We start from the raw sequence: 18,463 nt of genomic DNA, 5'->3' as shown, positions 1-18,463 counted from the left end.
ACTGAGAGACCATTTAACGGCTCAGGAACCCTTTGCAGGTGTTTAGCTGATTAGAGTGTGACACTTTGAGCCTACAATACTAAACCTTTTCACAATATTCTAATTTTCTGAGATTCTGACTTTGGGGTTTTCATAAGCTGTAAGCCATAATCATCAAAATTATATCAAATAAAGGCTTGAAATATCTTACTTTGCTTGTAATGAGTCTATATAATATATTTGTTTCACCTTTTAAGTTGAATTACTGAAATTAATGAACTTTTGCACAATATTCTAATTTTTGGAGTTTCACCTGTATACAAAATTAATGTATTAATAATTAAAATGTTTAAATGAATAGAATTAACTAATTCAAAGAATGAAATAGAACTAAAATAATATAGGCCTAAATGCTCAAGCGCACACACATTCGCTCTGGCTGTCTGCTCAGACTAACAGCCTCACCTGTTGTTCCTGTCAATCAGACACGCAGTGTCAACCAATGAACCAAAGATGCGTGAGGGAGGGCAGAGACAACTTATTATGTTGTTCAGATTGTATTAGTTTTGAATTGTTAAATGTATATGCACTTTGTTTATATACGTCAAAAAGTAATACTTTAAATCCACATGTGAAATAGCATCCTTCTTTTTACATTTATTTCAATTTGTGGGGTTTGCAGTTTTGTAAATTGTGATTTATTTTTCTTTGATATCACACGAAACAACCACCCCTCCCCCACCTTCAAGTTATACTTTAAATGTAATTGTTTAATAGCATTCTTTTTTCATAACAAACCAATGCATTTTTAAATATAGTGTGGTTAAGGTAGAGTATGATTTCATTTAATAGTTTAATTAGAATTGTTTTAACACCAATTATAGTCAAACTATCACAAACTGTTTGACTTGAAAAAATACAAAACATATATTTTTTTAAAGAGCCGTTTGGGAGCCAAAAGAGCCGGCTCACTGAAAAGAGTCGAAATGCCCATCACTATGACGTAGGATTGTTTACATGTGACCATTAACTTTTTATTTATTTATTTGTATTTGAACAATAGAAATATACATTTAAACATGGTATTTCAAATGTGAACGAATAAACAATAAAACAAGGCACATATTATAAAACATAAAACGACAACACAAAGGTATTAATAAAACTATAATGAGAAAATAGAGTGGTCTTCTTACAAATTTTCTAACAAATTAAAGTCTTGTTTAATTTTGAGAAATGTTCAGGATTGTTTACTTATAGGCACAAATAAAATATATTTTAAAGCGTGAAAAGTAATTTTTGTCTACACTTGCATTTATGAATACATTTCTTTACAGAAGACAAACATTACATTAATACAAAATTCTACCTTATTGTCCTCCAAGAACACTCAAAATACAATGTGATTTCTTGAGGGTGTAAGTAGCGATAGGTCCTTTGTTTCCAGCCAATTGAAAAAATAATTCCAGAAAATATTTGAGTGCACACAGAAAAAGAAAAGATGATCAGTTGTCTCTACATCGACTTGGCAATATATATATATATATATATTAGGTAGTCAAGCGGAGACAATAACGGACTAAATATATAAATAAAACAACAAAAAGGGAGGGAAATAATGTATATTTATTGTTATGACATAGATGACGTTGTGGGTATAAGAATAGTTTAAAATTATGTTTATATATATATATATCATCACCCTCTGAAAATAATAAAAGCCCTAGATTCCCAATAATATCATCAATTTCTCCAAGGAACAAAGCTCCATAACACAATGCAGCAACATGCAACTGGCGGCATTGAGAGCCACCCCTTACTGGGATCATCAGATTGGCTACTGTGCGCGTCAATCATTCCGTCGTTATTTGTAACCGCTACACTGATAGGCCGCAACAAGCGCAAATATTTATCCAAAGTGCTCATTGGCGGAAAAATATAGGTTAGTGGTCCGAGGTTGTCACGAAGGGAAGAAAAAGTAGGTCAGAGACTGATTCCATTTATGTCACAGTTCCTCGCGGACTACCCGTCAAATAACCGAAATAAACTGTGATGTTGAGCTATTCCTCCGGTAGGTATGACGAACTTACGTTTGAATGTTATCTCTAACCATCGCGTATCGTTTATCGGTAAATTGTATTTGGGTTTTTTGTCCGCCCGCATATTGATTTCAATAGTAGGGGCATCAGTGACATTTATCAGGTTGAATACCTAGCTGCCTCCACAACAAAACAATTGTGTTCTGACTGATTAAAAAAGAAGTAACACATCGTAGGAGAATATGGGTTTTGGTTTGGCTAGCCACAAACCAACACCCATCATAGATATGAGGTTAATGGTTGCGTCCCCTTTAAGATGGATGAAAAGAGCGACTGTAAGTGTGATTCAGTCTCTTATGTGGGTTGGTCACTTTAAAAGGTGGTTGCTTTAATGTTTTAGACATGGATTACATGCATGTTGTTTGTCTTCTGCATTGTGAATGTGTCTTAAAACCTAATGGGCTGGCTACCTAGACAGTATTTTTGGCATCATTGATACTTCGATACTGTCTAGGAATGCAGCTCATTGTGTTCTGAGACAGGACTGTTACTGATTACCTATTACATATATTAATCAATGGAATCATTATGGCTCCCATTGCGGTTGATGCTTGTCCATTTTGTTACTATAAGGAGAGAAGAGGCCAGTTTCAGGTAGCAGCTCATGGGCGTGAGACTTGTTACCATCCAAATGCTGCTTATTTTAGCGTTTGTACTCAGCACTAGCCAGTTACAACTGGGTTATGTACTGTGAGGTCCAAAAGACAACTAGTTATTATATTTGGTATGTCCCCATTTTTCTTGCTAACAGCTCTACAAGTTTGGGCAAAACCTTTTGATCCATGTTATTCCTGTATGACCTAAGAATGTTCCAAAGAGCATCTTGTGTGCTTCAATCTAAACAAGGATAATTTGACCTTTTGTAAAAAGGGGTTAATATGTTCAATGTAAAATAATTGCTTATTTTATTGGTGATTTAGAAGTTCCGAATTTGGCTTATTTCTTTTTCATTTTACATCAAAACATGTTTTTGTTTTACATTTTCCAAATCCTAAAACTGTTTATTTTCAGGTTTAAATTTGATTTTGTTTCCTGGATTTTCAATGTGGTCTTAAATAGTTGTACCCCACTGTATACTATATATGATATGAAAATGAAAATTTTCTCATAATTTTCTCACCCTCATGCCATCCCAGATATGTGTATGACTTTCTTCTGCAGAGCACAAATTAAGATTTTTTGAAGAATATCTCAGCTCTGTAGGTCCATACAATGCAAGTGAATCGTGACCAAAACTTTGAAGCTCCAGAAAGCACATATGACTCTGGTGGTTAAACCCATATCTTCTGAAGTGATCCAATCGATTTTTGGTGGGAACAGACCAAAATATAACTCATTTTTTACTACAAATCTTGGCATCAGCAGTCTCCTTGGCAATCATGATTTCAAGCTCGATTAGACGTCCTAGCACCATCTTCCATTAAACACTATGAAGTTTAATCAAGCTTGAAATCATAATCAGGCCTAGAGACTGCTATGGCAAGATTAACAGTGAAAAAGGTAAAATTCTTACTGTTTTCACCCAAAACCAATTGGTGAACTCCAGAAGATATGGCTTTAATATCTGGAGTCATATGGATTGCTTTTATGCTGCCTTTATGGGCTTTTTGGAGCTTCAAAGTTTTGGTCACCATTCACTTGCATTGTATGAACCTACAGAGCTGAAATAATCTTCTAAAAATCTTTGTTTGTAGAAAGAAAGTCAAACACATCTGCAATGACATGAAAGTGAGTAAATTATAAGATATAAATATATATATATATTGTAAGGTGGGTGTGTAGTGTGTAGTTGAATTAACTGCATTCCTAAAGTCCATCAAACATGCATTATTACTTCCAAAATGTGGGGTTCACTATTTTTTTCCTAAATGACCTAAACTCACACAATATATATATTTGACTCTATATTGCAGTTTCTGCTGAATACAAATTAGGTTTAAAGTAATGTTTCAGGTTAAATGCAAGTTTAGCTCAATCAACAGCATTTGTAGCATGATGTTGATTACAAAAAAAATAATAATTTATGACTCATCTCACACTTTTCTTAAAAAAAAAAAAAAAAGCAAATATCAAGGTTACAGTAAGACACTTACAATGGAAGTGAAAGGAGTCAGTTTTTGGAGACTTAAAAGCAGAAATGTGAAAAATAGTCAGTGTTAGGGTTTCCGGCATTACGTCCTCATGGCAACATAGTTGTAATATTGGATAAATCTACACAAAAAAAGGCTAGTACATACTGATTACGTGTTGTGGCTTTACTTTTGAAACAGTGAGTATTTTAACGTTTATGTATTGGCCCCATTCAATCACATTGTGAGTGCCTAACTGTGACCCAGATTTTTGCTTATTTTATTAAATAAAAAAGGGACAAGATGGGGACAAGATTTTTTTTGGGTACTCGACAGTATGCCACAAATGCTATTGATTAACCTTAACATATATTGAACTTGGTATATTCCTTTAATGTGCATTTTTTTTCTTTAATGGAAAAAACTGACCTACTTTTGTGCTTTTTGCTTGCTGCTTTCTTCCTCTCTTTTTTCTGTCTTTGGCAGTTCAAGCTGTGAATGCAAGCCCACGCTTTCAAGAATAGCCTAGATTATTTAGAGACGGGTGTAGTGATTGCAGTATGTTTTACCTAAAGACAGAATAAAACCATAGATGGTTGTTACACCTTTGTTTACACTGGGAAAATTTTAGTTCGAGATGCACTTTCAAAATGGATAGTGCACTAAAACTCGTCATCCAGCGTGGGCTTTTAAACCAGCCTGATTGGAAGTCACTTTGTTCAGTTCAGCAGAAAATTCTCTTTGAGCAGCAGGGACTCCTGTTTCATTTGAGGAAATGGGTCTTTCTGTCAGTTGCATTTCTGTAACCTTGATTGTATGCTTTCCAAGTGTTTCCTGGCAACCAGAACAGGTCATTGATGAAGCTCACCCGTTCTCTTTGTTGTGTATATGTGAGTGTTCGTTTGAGAATGAAAGAGTTGCCGTTGCCAACAATTAAAGGAATAGTTCACCCAAAAATGACAATTCTGTCAAAACTTTTTCTCCCTCCTGTCATTCCAAACCTATATGACATTCTTTCTTATGCGAAACACAAAAGGAAACGTTTTAATTAATTTCTCGGTCCATCAGTTCTGTTCAATTCAATGGCAGTGGAAAGTGCCTCACTTTAAAACTTAAAAAAGGACCCAAAAGTATCATAAAAGTAGTCTATGCATCTATGCACCATGTTACAAGTCACCAGAAGGCATACGATAGGTACTGCTGAAAAATAACCCAGAATTTAAGTAAATTTTCAGTGAAATAAGGAGTTTGTTCTCAGTGGGTATCCATTTGAATATTGTAAACACATCTGGATTCTGCATTCTTCTCTCTGGTGACAGGATCCTGCCACAGGTGAAAGGACATGCTTTGAACAGCTGCTTGATAGAATCTGTGCGGTGAGTGTCTTGTGCCCTATATACACATACTATGCACATAATGCAGTGGATTATTGCTTTTGAAGAGCTGTTGTTGGTGTGACTTTAATGTTCTTTGAATTAATAGTTTTTTGTTCTGTTGGTTTAAAGATGATCTAATGGCAGACCAAAGAATGGACATTTCCTCCACGATGAATGAGTTCATGTCCCAGAGTTCTGCGGACCTCATCAGCAGTTCCATCGGCACCACGGGCATGGAGTACAGCCGAAAGAGGAAGGGCAGCACCACCGAATATCAGTGAGTGAACGTTGGCCAACACCTAATACTGTCACATTTATGGGTCACCCTACCATAAGTAATGCCACATTTCATAAATGTAATGAAAATATTCAAGTCAAGGGCTTCACAGTCATTTCAAAGCAGCTTTAGAGTAAATCATGTTTGAATGTATTAATTGAGTAATCTGCTTAATAAATATAAAGATATTATCAAAAATATTATTCATTTGATAACATAATATTAATTAAAATTATTTGATAATTACAAATATTTAAATATACAAATATTAATATATAATTAAAAGATTGTATTATAAGGCTTCTGTTGTCTAAAGATAACATAACTGTCTACAGCCATACATTTGGAGTCATTTACTTGTTACATTTTCAGTTTTACAGGACTGTTTTTTTTTTGTTGTTGCTAAAACAACAACAAAAAACAACCTGAAAATATTGTATAATTATTAGCTTGATTATTTATAAATTATCTTGTACAATTAATTTTAAGTTTTAGCAGAAGATTTAATGTCTGTTTTTGTTGTTGTTGTTGTTGTTTTATAGCTTTTAAGCTACTTTGTACTTTTTAATTTCAAAGCAATGGTATGGAAAATAACTTTTTATCTATTTTCTGTTTAAAGATTTTTGTTTACAAATTGTCTGGAAGAATAATGCTGACAAATGTAGTACTATTTAAACTGTTTTTTTAATGTTTCCTCAGTTAGCAGTTAGCATAGGCTCAACCTAATAATAATATGTCTTAAGTATACTAATAATAATGTTTTTATTACTATCATGTGTGTTCGTATTGCTTGGTGTTCAAAAAAGGTGAACATTTTTCTTTCTTCTTTTTTTTTTCAGAATTGACGGCTTTTCATTTGAGTGAGTATCTTGTAGTAATTTTCCTACTGATGAGATTTTAAAAATAAGAATAATTTATATTCATGATTTTGCTATAGATGTATGTACATTTTTGTCACAATTTATTTATTTTTATTTTATAGCGATGGCATGGACACTGACAAAGATAAGACACTTGGAAGGTAAATTGATATGTATTATATGCAACATACAGTATATAGAGATGAAGAAATGTTGGATAATTAATGTGTATTGGTAGATACTATGTAAATCTTTTCTCCTGAATCCAGGGATGACCAGCAGGGCCGGATTAAAAATGCCAGGTATAGTATAGATGACCACCAAGTGAATGCTGTCTTTTTTCTCCTCCTGACATGCCATCTGTAAATGAGTGAATATGTTGTTTTTTAGGGAGGCTCACAGTCAGATAGAGAAGAGACGCAGAGATAAGATGAACAGTTTTATAGATGAGTTGGCAGCATTAGTCCCCACTTGCAATGCCATGTCTCGAAAGCTGGACAAACTGACTGTACTCCGCATGGCTGTTCAACACATGAAAACATTACGAGGTGAGAGATTTCTGCCATTGCATGGTCAAAATACACAACAATTACAATTCTGTTATCATTTACTCACCTTTACCTTGTTCAAAACCTGTTTGACTTTTTCATCTGTCAAACACAAAAGGAGATGATAGGCAGAATGTTAGTCTCGGTCACCATTCACATTCTTTGTATGGAAATAAGATGCAATGAAAGTGAATGGTGACTGAGAGTCTCATTCTGACTAACATCTCCTTTTGTGTTCCAAGAAGAAAGAAAGTCAAATGGGTTTGGATCAACATGAGGATGAGTAAATTATAACAGATTTTTCCTTTTTGGGTGATATGTCCCTTAATGCAATGTCCATATAAGTTTTGAAAGCGTGCTTTTTCTTTTTCTTATAGGAGCCAGTAACCCATACACAGAAGCAAATTATAAACCAGCATTCTTGTCAGATGACGAGTTAAAGCACTTGATTTTGAGGGTGTGTTTTAAATATCCACTCCAAGGCTTTTAGTCAGTGTTGAAGATTTTATCATGTAGAAAACTGGTGAATGGATCTGTTTTAAAACTCGACCTTTCGTTCTTTCCTCTCTGTTCTCAGGCTGCTGATGGCTTTCTCTTTGTAGTTGGTTGTGATCGTGGAAAGATTCTTTTTGTCTCAGAGTCTGTCTACAAAATTCTTAATTACTCTCAGGTATGCTTGCTTCAGATTATATCTTACTGTGTCACAGTGAAGTTTTTGGAGTTAAAGAAAACTGTTTTGTTTTCAGAATGATCTGATTGGCCAGAGTTTATTCGACTATCTGCATCCGAAAGATATTGCCAAAGTGAAAGAGCAGCTGTCATCGTCAGATACAGCACCACGGGAACGACTCATTGATGCCAAAAGTATTTTATTTTTATTTTATTAAAATGTTAAAGAAATGTAGGGGGTGCAACTAACAACTCTTGATAATCATTTCATCTGTCAGTTATTTCTTCTGTCAATAAGATAATAAAAGACCAATTGAGCCATACAATAGGTTTTCACTTCACTAAAGTGACAGTCGTTGTCAACTACTTCTTTTAGTGATTGATTTAGACATTATAAATTAGTTGTTGCCACCCCAAAAGACAATTAGCTGTAATCTTGTACATTTTTAAGCATAATCTTTTAAAAGACTAATTGACTGATGTTTGATTCTCTCTTAAGCTGGTCTACCAGTGAAGACTGACATCACTCCTGGGCCTTCAAGGCTGTGTTCAGGGGCCCGTCGATCCTTCTTCTGCAGAATGAAATGTAACCGGCCCTCTGTCAAAATGGAGGACAAGGACTTCCCCTCAACATGCTCCAAAAAGAAAGGTATCTTTTTTTTCTGATGCATAGTAAAGCTGAGCTGAATATTTGCTTATATGGTACTTTCAATTGTATTAGGTAAATGGCATTTGAAATGGAATTACTTTCTCAAAAATTCTAGCTTTCAGCAGATTGTTGCCGTTATTTATATACTTATTCAAATAAGTGACGTACCAGATTGACTTAAAGGGCTTGTTCACCCAAAAATAAAAATTCTCTCAAGATTTACTCACCTTCATTCCATCCCAGATGTGTATGACTTTCTTTCTTCAGCAGAACACAAATGAAGAGTTTTAGAAGAATATTTCAGCTCTGTAGGTCTATACAATGCAAGTGAATGGTGACCAAAACTTTGAAGCTCCAAAAAGCTTATGAAGGCAGCGTAAAAGTAATCCATGTGACTCCACTAGTTAAATCTATAACTTCAGAAGTGATACGATAAGTGTGGGTGAGAAACAGATTCATATTTAAGTCCTTTTTTACAATAAATTCTCCTTCCTGCCCAGTAGGTGGAGATATGTATGAAGAATGTGAATCATAAAAAACAAAAGAATATGAAAGTTTATAGTAAAGAAAATTACTTCAATATTGATCTGTTTCTCACCCACACCTATTATGTCACTTCTGAAGATATGGATATAACCACTGGAGTCATATTGATTACTTTTATGCTGCCTTTATGTGCTTTTTGGAGCTTGAAAGATTTGGTCACCATTCACTTGCATTGTACAGACCTACAGAGCTGAAATATTCATCTAAACATCTTTGTTTGTGTTCTGCTGAAAAAAGAAAGTCATACACATCTGGGATGGCATGAGGGTGAGTATATGAGGAGATAATTTTCCTTTTTGAGTGAACTATCCCTTTAAACCAGGGATCAGTGACTTCAGTGTCAGAAATAAACTTATTTATAAAGAGGCAATTGTTGCCTCCTTGTATTTAATTTAATTCAATGGGCATTTGTACCTTTTTTGTGGACAGTTTTATTTTCTAGCCATTTAAAAACACTAGTGGTGTCTATTTAATAATAATACATCAAATCAACATTACAAAATATATCAGTAGTTACTACTGGAGGATTTTTAAATATCAGGGTAATTTTTTGTCTTTTTTGACTCGAGTGACATTGAAATGGTAGTTGAATAAATGTTGTTTTGTTTTTCCTTTATTTTTTGGTGTCTGAGATTAGTTTTTTTTTATTGCTGATGGCTGATGGGTAAATCAAATATTCTTTCTTTCTGCAGCAGACCGCAAGAGTTTTTGCACTATCCATAGCACTGGCTACCTGAAAAGCTGGCCACCTACCAAGATGGGCTTGGATGAGGACAACGAACCCGATAACGAGGGCTGCAACCTCAGCTGTCTGGTAGCCATTGGCCGCCTGCATCCACATATCGTCCTCCAACCAATGAACAGTGACATCCGTGTTAAACCCACAGAATACGTGTCCCGCCACGCCATAGATGGCAAGTTCGTTTTCGTGGATCAGAGGTGAGAAGACCTGTTCAACTTTATTTTTTGACAAGACTTTCATAGATGACTAATAGATTGCCAAGTACATTATAGCCCCAGGGGAATAACAAAACTGTAATATGCACTTCAAAGGCAGAAATGGTTTTTCAATAAGCCTCTGAGAACTGGTAATGCCTGAGGTGAAGGCCACAATCACCCATGAACAGATATGATTACTCACTAAAATGGGATTTGAATTCATAGAAAGCTCAAGGGTTTTAGTTGTACTGATTTGAGGTTATGTCAGTCAAATAGTGTCTGATTTGAATTCATTGTTTCCGATTAGGGCGACAGCCATCCTGGCATACTTGCCCCAGGAGCTTCTAGGAACGTCATTTTATGAGTATTTTCATCAGGATGACATCGGTCACCTCGCTGAGTGCCACAGACAAGGTTTCTGTTTTATTTACTTTATTGGTCTCATTCTATTGTTTTTAACTAGTTAGTTTAGTTAAAAACAATAGAAAAGTAAAAAGTAGTTTCTTCTGAAATACGTTATCCACTAATGTTACCATGACTGTAATAATGCCAGTATAAAAAAGATTTGTAATAAATGCTCTCTTGATTTTTGTCTTTTAGTGCTACAAATGAGAGAAAAGATCAACACAAACTGTTACAAGTTCAAGATAAAGGATGGCTCTTTCATCACTCTGAGAAGCCGCTGGTTCAGCTTCATGAACCCCTGGACCAAAGAGGTGGAATATATAGTCTCTACAAACACTGTGGTTTCGTAAGTGTCACATCAAAACTTTCATAGTTTGCTGTCAGGAATTTTTTGTTTTAATCAGAAGTTTAATGAGGTCAAAATATGAATAATATTTTTATTGATATATTGAGATGAAAACATACTGTAACTTTCATAATGTTGATTTCTCATTACTGAAATAAGACCATTTAGAAACGTAGCTGCTTAAAAAGCGAATTCCTTATTTCTGCAATTTTCTGACATCAGACATATGAATACATTTGAATCTGTGAGCACATGACCGCCCACATGTTGGCCCATTTGATTGTAAGGGTCAGAAAGAGGGTGGAAAATAGTCCTAAAAACTAAATGACTGCACAAAACTTACATTACTTTCATTATAAGTGGAAAAATATACATTATAATGAATAACATACTTAGAAAACAGGGTCATCAATTTTGAATTTACTTTCTCGATAAATGTCCTTTGATTTATTATGCACAATTTATCAGTACATGTTCATCTGAAGTAACCAGTGTGTGGACGGGGACAAAAAAAATATTAACCAAGAATACCATAGTCTAACAACCAATCATAATCTAGATGATACAATCAAGTCCTGCCCTACAATATTTTTTATACCCTGTTTACACCTGGTATTAAAATGCGTCTCGGTGATCCAATCACATGTGGTCAGATGAGACGCATCCCTGTTTACACCTGGTTGCCTAAATGTGTCTCCAGTAAGCACTTGTGTTTTTTTGAGGGTAGGGTCTCTAATTTCATGACAACATGCATCAATCACCATGTCTGTGTGTTACTGCATGATAATACACTGCAAACAAAGTATTTAAAGGCAAAGAAAGTGCGAATAAAACCATCACACTGTCAAATGCAGTTGAAATTTAATCTAAGCACAAATGCAGAATTTTAGTAAAGTAGAGTTATCTGTTATTTTAATGGAGTGTCTGTATTAATGGAGCTTCAGATGTTCGTGCTTCTCATCTGTGTTGATATCAGACACCACGAAGAAGCTCCGTGTTCTTGCGCATGTATCTGCTTTTTTAAATTTTCCGATCAGACTGTTATTTGCTTTTTAATGCTGCACATAACAGTAAAGTTTAAACTCTTGTTTTAGTGCAGCAGTTGATTGACCGATGAGGGGCGGCACTTTGCTGCAGCTGGGACTCATACAAGACAGATTAGTGTTTAAACCTCAAATGCGATGTGGTCATATGCTTTTTTGACTACCTGGCTTCGTATGTGGTTTTTGTGATTCGAGCATAAAACGCACCCTGTGTTCTCCCGTGTTTTACTCTGACCACATGTGATCGGACAGAGACACATCTTAATACCAGACTTAAACAGGTTTACACTTGTTCAATGTTTAGTGTGTTACAATTACAGTATTTCTGTGGTTTTTAACCTTTGATGCAGAATAAAAATGTTCAGCTAAATACATTATGACCTTTGTTATAATCAAAACATGTTCCTATTCTGAAATGTATAGTTAGTTTTCTGTTTTGATCACTATTGAAGTGTAATGAAAGGCACTTTGTGTTGTTTTAGGGGCAGTATGCTTGAAGGAGCAGACCCTAGTTATTCACAATCGGCCTCCTCCCCCCAGAGCATGGACAGTGTTCTAACATCAGGTGACGGTGAGATCACTTTCCACTTTCCCTTGAATGATTAGTTTTCCAGCCAGAGAGCGGTAATTCTTGGCTGAAACTGGCTTTGTTGCTGCATTTGTACTGTTATGGGAATGAATGTTTTTTTTTTATTATTTCACACTCCTAGAGAAATGTTTTATCTCTTGGTTTAAATTTTCTTTTAATATTTAGACAATTTTTGCAGAACTCTGTTAAACAATAGAGTTTTTAATCATTCTTAATCACAATAATAATTTCATTAGTTTGTGTTTTTACAGGTGGAGGGAAGCGTGCTTTTCAGACTGTTCCTGGTCTACCAGGAGGCACAAGAGCGGGAGCTGGGAAGATTGGACGCATGATCGCAGAGGAAGTCATGGAGATTCAGAGGTACAAGAAGCAGCCAGCATATTTAGGTTGTGCTGAAATCGTTCTCAGAAGAGTGTTTTTAAAGCTCTAATTATTGATCCCACTTCTCAGGATTCGAGGCTCCTCCCCCTCCAGCTGTGGCTCCAGTCCTTTGAATATCACCGCCACTCCTCCACCTGACACCTGCTCTCCAGGGGGCAAGAAGGTGAGACGTCCACATAAATCTTTCAATCAGTCAGCCACATGTGTGTGCGTTACAGTGATTTTACCATCGTGGAAGCATGACCTTTTAACCATGGTAAAATAATTGTAACACACATTCTTGGCTTATCAGCATTATTTAAAGGAATAGTTCACCCAAAATGATAATTCTCTCATAATTTATTCACCCTTATTTAAACTCATATGACTTTCTTTCTTACGTGGAACTCAAACAAAGATATTTTAATAGAGATATGATGTCTGTTTGTCCATACAATGCAAGTGAATGATGATAACATTTTCAAGCTCCAAAAAGGACATAAAGGAAGCATAAAAATGATCCATAAGATTCCAGTGGTTTAAACCATGCCTTCTTAAGATATCGATTTTGGTTGAGAACAGACCAAAACTCCTTTTATAAGTCCTTTTTCACTATAAATCTCACCAAGTTATCTTGGCGATCATGATTTCAAACCCTATTACACTTTGAGCACAAGGAAGTGTAATCAAGCTTGAAATCATGATTGTGCCTAGAGACTGCAAAGACAAGATGAACAGTGACATTTTTGTAACTTTTTGGTCTATTCTCATGGAAAATCAATTGGATCGCTTTTAGAAGACATTGATTAAACCACTAGGGCTCTATTTTCATGAGCATGCTAAACGCAGCACTACTTAACCAAATCCTGATGAGCGCCACATTTTCCATGCATATGAAATATGCCTGACATTCAACAAGGTTGGTGCACAAAAGAACCAAAGTCTATATTTCTATTCTTCTAATTCATTGCATACAGAATTAATTGACGCTACCAACTTCTTATGAATCTGCTGTCTTTGTTTATATCACTGGTGCTTGACAGGGATGGACTATATAATAGGACGCAGATGATGCAATAACAATAACAAGAGAAGAACCTGCACTTGACCCAATCCATTAGCGTTTTGCTTACGCAATTTCATCAAATCTTTGCGCTTACAACAACTTTATGGCCATTGACTTTGCTCTTATGATTTATGGATAGTGTGCTTAGCACTAGCACTCTTAAAATAGAGACACTAGAGTCTTTAATGATTACCTGTATGCTGCCTTTATGTCCTTTTTGGAGCTTAAACATTTTGTCACCATTCATTGGATTATATGGACAAACAGAAATAACTCTTATCAAAATGTCTTCATTTGTGTTCCGTGGAAGAAAGAAAATCATACCAGTTGGAGACAATGTAAGGGTGAGTAAATGATGAGAATTATACATTTTGGGTAAACTATTTCTTCATGCATTATTTAAATACACAAGGAGCAGTTAAACTAGTTTGCGCGTAGTTAGTAAAAAAGACGCAGGGTTTTGTGTTAAAATACTGTGCACAAATGTTGCTACATTTTTTTGTGAATTAGAAAGACTTCTAGTGGAATGAAGGCACTTAATGAATTTGGTTAATAATGTCTAAATTAAAATTGGTTGTTTCTTTTATATATAGATTCAGAATGGTGGGACTCCAGATCTGCCTTCAGTGGGATTTGTGCCTGGGCCTGATTCAATAGGATACCCATATTCAAATAATTCATTAATGAGTAAGTACACTGTATATACACTGGTGGCCAAAAAATGTGAATAATGTACAGATTTTGCTCTTATGGAAAGAAATTGTTACTTTTATTTACCAAAGTGGCATTCAACTGATCACAATGTATAGTCAGGATATTAATAACGTGAAAAATTACTATTCGAATTTGAATTTTTCTTAAACTAATTCAAAGATTTCTCATCAAAAATCCTCCACATGCAGCAATGACAGCTTTGCAGATCCTTGCCATTCTAGCTGTCAGTTTGTCCAGATACTCCGGTGACATTTCACCCCACACTACCTGTAGCACTTGCCATAGATGTGGCTGTCTAACAGTCTAGCTGATCCCACAAAAGCTCAATGGGGTTCAGATCCATAACACTCTTTTCCAATTATCTGTTGTCCAGTGTCTGTGTTTCTTTGCCCACTCTAACATTTTCTTTTTGTTTTTCTGTTTCAAAAGTGACTTTTTCTTTGCAAGTCTTGCACCCCTGAATCTGCTCTTTACTGTTGTACATGAAACTGGTGTTGAGCGGATAGAATTAAATTAAGCTAGCGGCTGAGGACGTGTGAGGCGTCTATTTTTCAAACTAGAGACTCTGATGTACTTATCCTCTTGTTTAGTTGCACAGCTGTGGCCAAAAGTATTGGTAGTGACATACATTTTGTGTTTTGCAAAGTTTGCTGCTTCAGTATTGGTAGATCATTTTTTCACATGTTTCTATGGTATACTGGAAAACAATGATAAGCATTTCATAAGTTTGAAAGGCTTTTATTGGCAAAAACATTCAATATATGCAAAGAAAAAAAAAAGAGCCACTTCATTATCACTCTTGCATTGTGACATGGTGCTCCATCATGCTGGAAAACGCACGGATCATCACCAAATTGCTCCTGGATAGAAGGTAGAAGTTGCTTTTGCAGGATGTTTTGATACCATTCTTTATTCATGGCAGTGTTTTTGGGCAGAACTGTAAGAGAGCCCACTCCCTTGGATGAAAAGCAACCCCAAACATGGATGGTCTCAGGATGCTTCACTGTTGGCATGACACAGGACTCATGGTAGTGTTCACCTTTTCTTCTCTGGACTATTGATTTTCCAGATGTCCCAAACAGTTGGAAGGGGCTTCATCAGAGAAAATAAATTTGCACCAGTCTTCTGCTGTCCAATCCTTGTACTTCCTGCAGAATTTCAGTCTGTCCTTGATGTTTTTCTTGGAGAGAAGTGGCTTCTTTGCTGCCTTTCTTGACACCAGGCCATTGTCCAAAAGTCTTCGCCTCACTGTGCGTGCAGATGCACTCACGCCAACCTGCTGCCAATATTGAGAAAGCTCTGCACCGGTGGTGACACGATTCCATATCTGACTTCTCAGGAGGAGATGGTCCTGCCACTTGCTGGACAGTCTGGGACGTCCTTAAGCCTTCTTCACTGCAGTTGAACCTCTCTCCTTGAAGTTCTTGATGATCCGGAAAATGTTTCTTTTAGGTGAAATATTCTTTGCAGCAATTTCCTTGCATGTGAGGCCATTTTGATGCAAATTGGTGATTGCTGCACGTCTTTCTATAGAGGTAACTATTGCTAACAATAACACAATGATTGGAAGCACTTCTTCCCTCCTTTTATAACAATCAGAATGATAGAGTGATTTCACCTGACTAGTACTCGTTCACAATTTCCCAGGTGCTGCCATATGATTAGTGAAATGATGTTAGCTGGTCATTTTGTGCCAGGGCCAAAAAACAGTGACATTTGTTTGTTTGTTTTTTGGCCAATTAAGTTTTTTTCAATTATTTAAAATGCATCTGATCACTCTGTACAATAATCTAGAAACAATGTGAGTCAACACCACAACAACTGAAGCAGAAAACTTTGCGAAACACATTTATGTCACTGCCAATACTTTTGGCCACATCTGTACATCTGGGCCTTCCACATCTCTTTCTGTCCTTGTTAGAGCCATCTTTGTATGAAATCTTCAGTTTGTTTGGCAATTATAAGCATTAAATAGCCTCCATTCCTCAAAACAATGATTGACTGAAGAGTTTCTAGAGAAAGCGGTTTCTTTTTTGCCATTTTTGACCTAATATTGACCTTAAGACATGCCAGTCTATTGCATACTGTGGCAACTCATAAACAAACACAAACACAATGTTAAGCTTCATTTAACAAACCAAATAGTTTTCAGCTGTGTTTAATATAATGGCAAGTTTTTTCCTTGTACCAAATTAGCAATTTAACATGATTACTCGAGGATACATTGTTGGAGTGATTGCTGCTGTCATCAAAAGTGACTTTTTTCAAATAGTGATGGTGCTGTTTTTTACATCAGTAATGTCCTGACTATACTTGTGATCAGTTGAATGCTGTATATACATCTAACGCAAGATCGGATTTGTAACGTTCTCATACATGTACTCTAAATACACAAATCTTCCACTGCAGGTGATAACTCCCATCTTAGTATTGACATCATGGAAGAACCCGGATCCAGCAGTCCCAGCAATGACGAGGCAGCCATGGCCGTTATCATGAGCCTCCTTGAAGCTGATGCTGGCCTGGGCGGACCTGTGGATTTCAGCGACCTACCCTGGCCTTTGTGAAACCACAGCGGAGTACCTCAAGGATGTGTTTTGGGTCCAAGGCTAAACAGGTCTAACTTCAGGTCATCACCACAGCTCATGTGCGGTTGTTTGTGGAGGACTAACAAGACTACTGTCGTTAGAAATCGGACGTCCTACTTTCAAGCACACACATACTGTAATGGTTCAGCTCCACACTTCCACCTCCCCTTCTGAATTGAGATTCTGCATTTCTCGTCTCACACAGTGTCCTGACCTGCCTGATTCTCTGTAGATATCGGCCTGTATTATCCTTATGGTATCCATCAGCAAACATAATCTTTATACATATATAAATATATACATTTTTGTTTGTTTTAATGTTTTTACACTACAAAAGTTGTTTAAATGTTAAATATTACATATGCCGATTGTAACTAATATTGTAATTCTGTTATGGAAGAATTCTTTATGCAAATTATATATGGGAAAAGTGTAACGTATCAACAGTGGATATTTTTTAAATAAAATAAAAAATCCTGTCTTCAACATTACTGATTTTTTTTTTTTCTAGCACTTTTTACATTTGAATTTGTACAACATAGCATTAATACGTGCAATATATTTTGATATTGGTAAATCGACATGCTGGCTGTCAGATTAAAGATGCCCTTTGTCATATTGATGTAGAGGAGCTTTTTCCTTCGTTTTATTATTCATAGTGTAATGTAAGCATGTCTTCTCATGCCTGTTTCGGCTGATGTGTCTTACGCTGGCTTTTGATTGGTCCACGTCTGTGATATTTTTGTTCTGTGTTGCCATCCAGTGGCAAATTCTTTGAGGAAATGAAATGCATTGGCAGGGAAGTGGAGAGGATGGCTTTGCAAATGATGAAATGATAAATTTTTCTATTATAAGCTTAATTAGATCTCTTGTGAATTACTTTAAAATGTCAAATGCATGGAATGTTCATGATAGAGCATTCAAATCTTTCTTTTTTTTCCAAATATATGCATATATTTTTATTAACTTAAAATAAAAGACATGAACAAAAGAAAATTGCACAAAGGAAATTAAGCCTATTTTTAGGACCAGTATGTTTTTGCATTGACATTTCTCCAAACTCACCACTATAATGCAAATAATAATACTATCATTACTGTAATACAAGGAATAAGATATTAAAATTATGATATATACATAATGGTAGTATATGTTGTATATAGTTTATGTGAGAGAAATAAAGAGGGTTTTTTTTTCACATTACAGTAAGAATGTTAGTTTTTTTTTATTTATTATAAAATGTATTGTCTATGCAATAAAATTGAAATAAAAAAAAGCAGATTTGTAGGACCATTATGGAATATATACACTGGTGGCCAAAAGTTTGGAATAATTTACTGA

General features: G+C 35.6%; 1 protein-coding gene across 2 annotated transcripts; it reads left to right on the top strand.

The window, feature by feature from the left end:
• The first annotated feature begins 1,932 nt into the window (after positions 1-1,932).
• LOC127640374 (aryl hydrocarbon receptor nuclear translocator-like protein 1) lies at positions 1,933-18,184 on the top strand. 2 transcript variants are annotated; one of them, XM_052122890.1, is made up of 19 exons: positions 1,933-2,050; positions 5,467-5,523; positions 5,653-5,800; positions 6,640-6,660; positions 6,783-6,821; positions 6,930-6,962; positions 7,051-7,208; positions 7,586-7,665; positions 7,786-7,878; positions 7,955-8,072; positions 8,377-8,526; positions 9,765-10,011; positions 10,319-10,425; positions 10,612-10,762; positions 12,288-12,376; positions 12,646-12,754; positions 12,845-12,938; positions 14,414-14,507; positions 16,944-18,183. In XM_052122890.1, exons 3-19 carry the CDS (start codon positions 5,661-5,663, stop codon positions 17,099-17,101), a joined length of 1,881 nt encoding a protein of 626 aa, XP_051978850.1. In that variant the 5' UTR covers positions 1,933-2,050; positions 5,467-5,523; positions 5,653-5,660; the 3' UTR covers positions 17,102-18,183. The 2 variants fall into 2 exon arrangements, with proteins under 2 accessions (XP_051978850.1, XP_051978852.1); XM_052122892.1 differs by lacking the exon at positions 6,930-6,962 and having other exon boundaries at positions 16,944-18,184.
• Positions 18,185-18,463: the final 279 nt, after the last annotated feature.

The sequence above is a fragment of the Xyrauchen texanus genome, chromosome 49, assembly GCF_025860055.1.
Source record: "Xyrauchen texanus isolate HMW12.3.18 chromosome 49, RBS_HiC_50CHRs, whole genome shotgun sequence".
Taxonomy (NCBI): domain Eukaryota; kingdom Metazoa; phylum Chordata; class Actinopteri; order Cypriniformes; family Catostomidae; genus Xyrauchen; species Xyrauchen texanus.
This window is presented reverse-complemented; position numbering and strand designations above follow the sequence as displayed.

Bases quoted from the DNA above. Each gene is read 5' to 3' on its own strand.
- LOC127640374 (XM_052122890.1), top strand. From the start codon at position 5,661: ATGGCAGACCAAAGAATGGACATTTCCTCCACGATGAATGAGTTCATG. The intron at 5,801-6,639 runs GTGAGTGAACGT...TTTTTTTTTCAG, and splicing joins GGCAGCACCACCGAATATCA to AATTGACGGCTTTTCATTTG. The intron at 8,073-8,376 runs GTATTTTATTTT...TTCTCTCTTAAG, and splicing joins ACGACTCATTGATGCCAAAA to CTGGTCTACCAGTGAAGACT.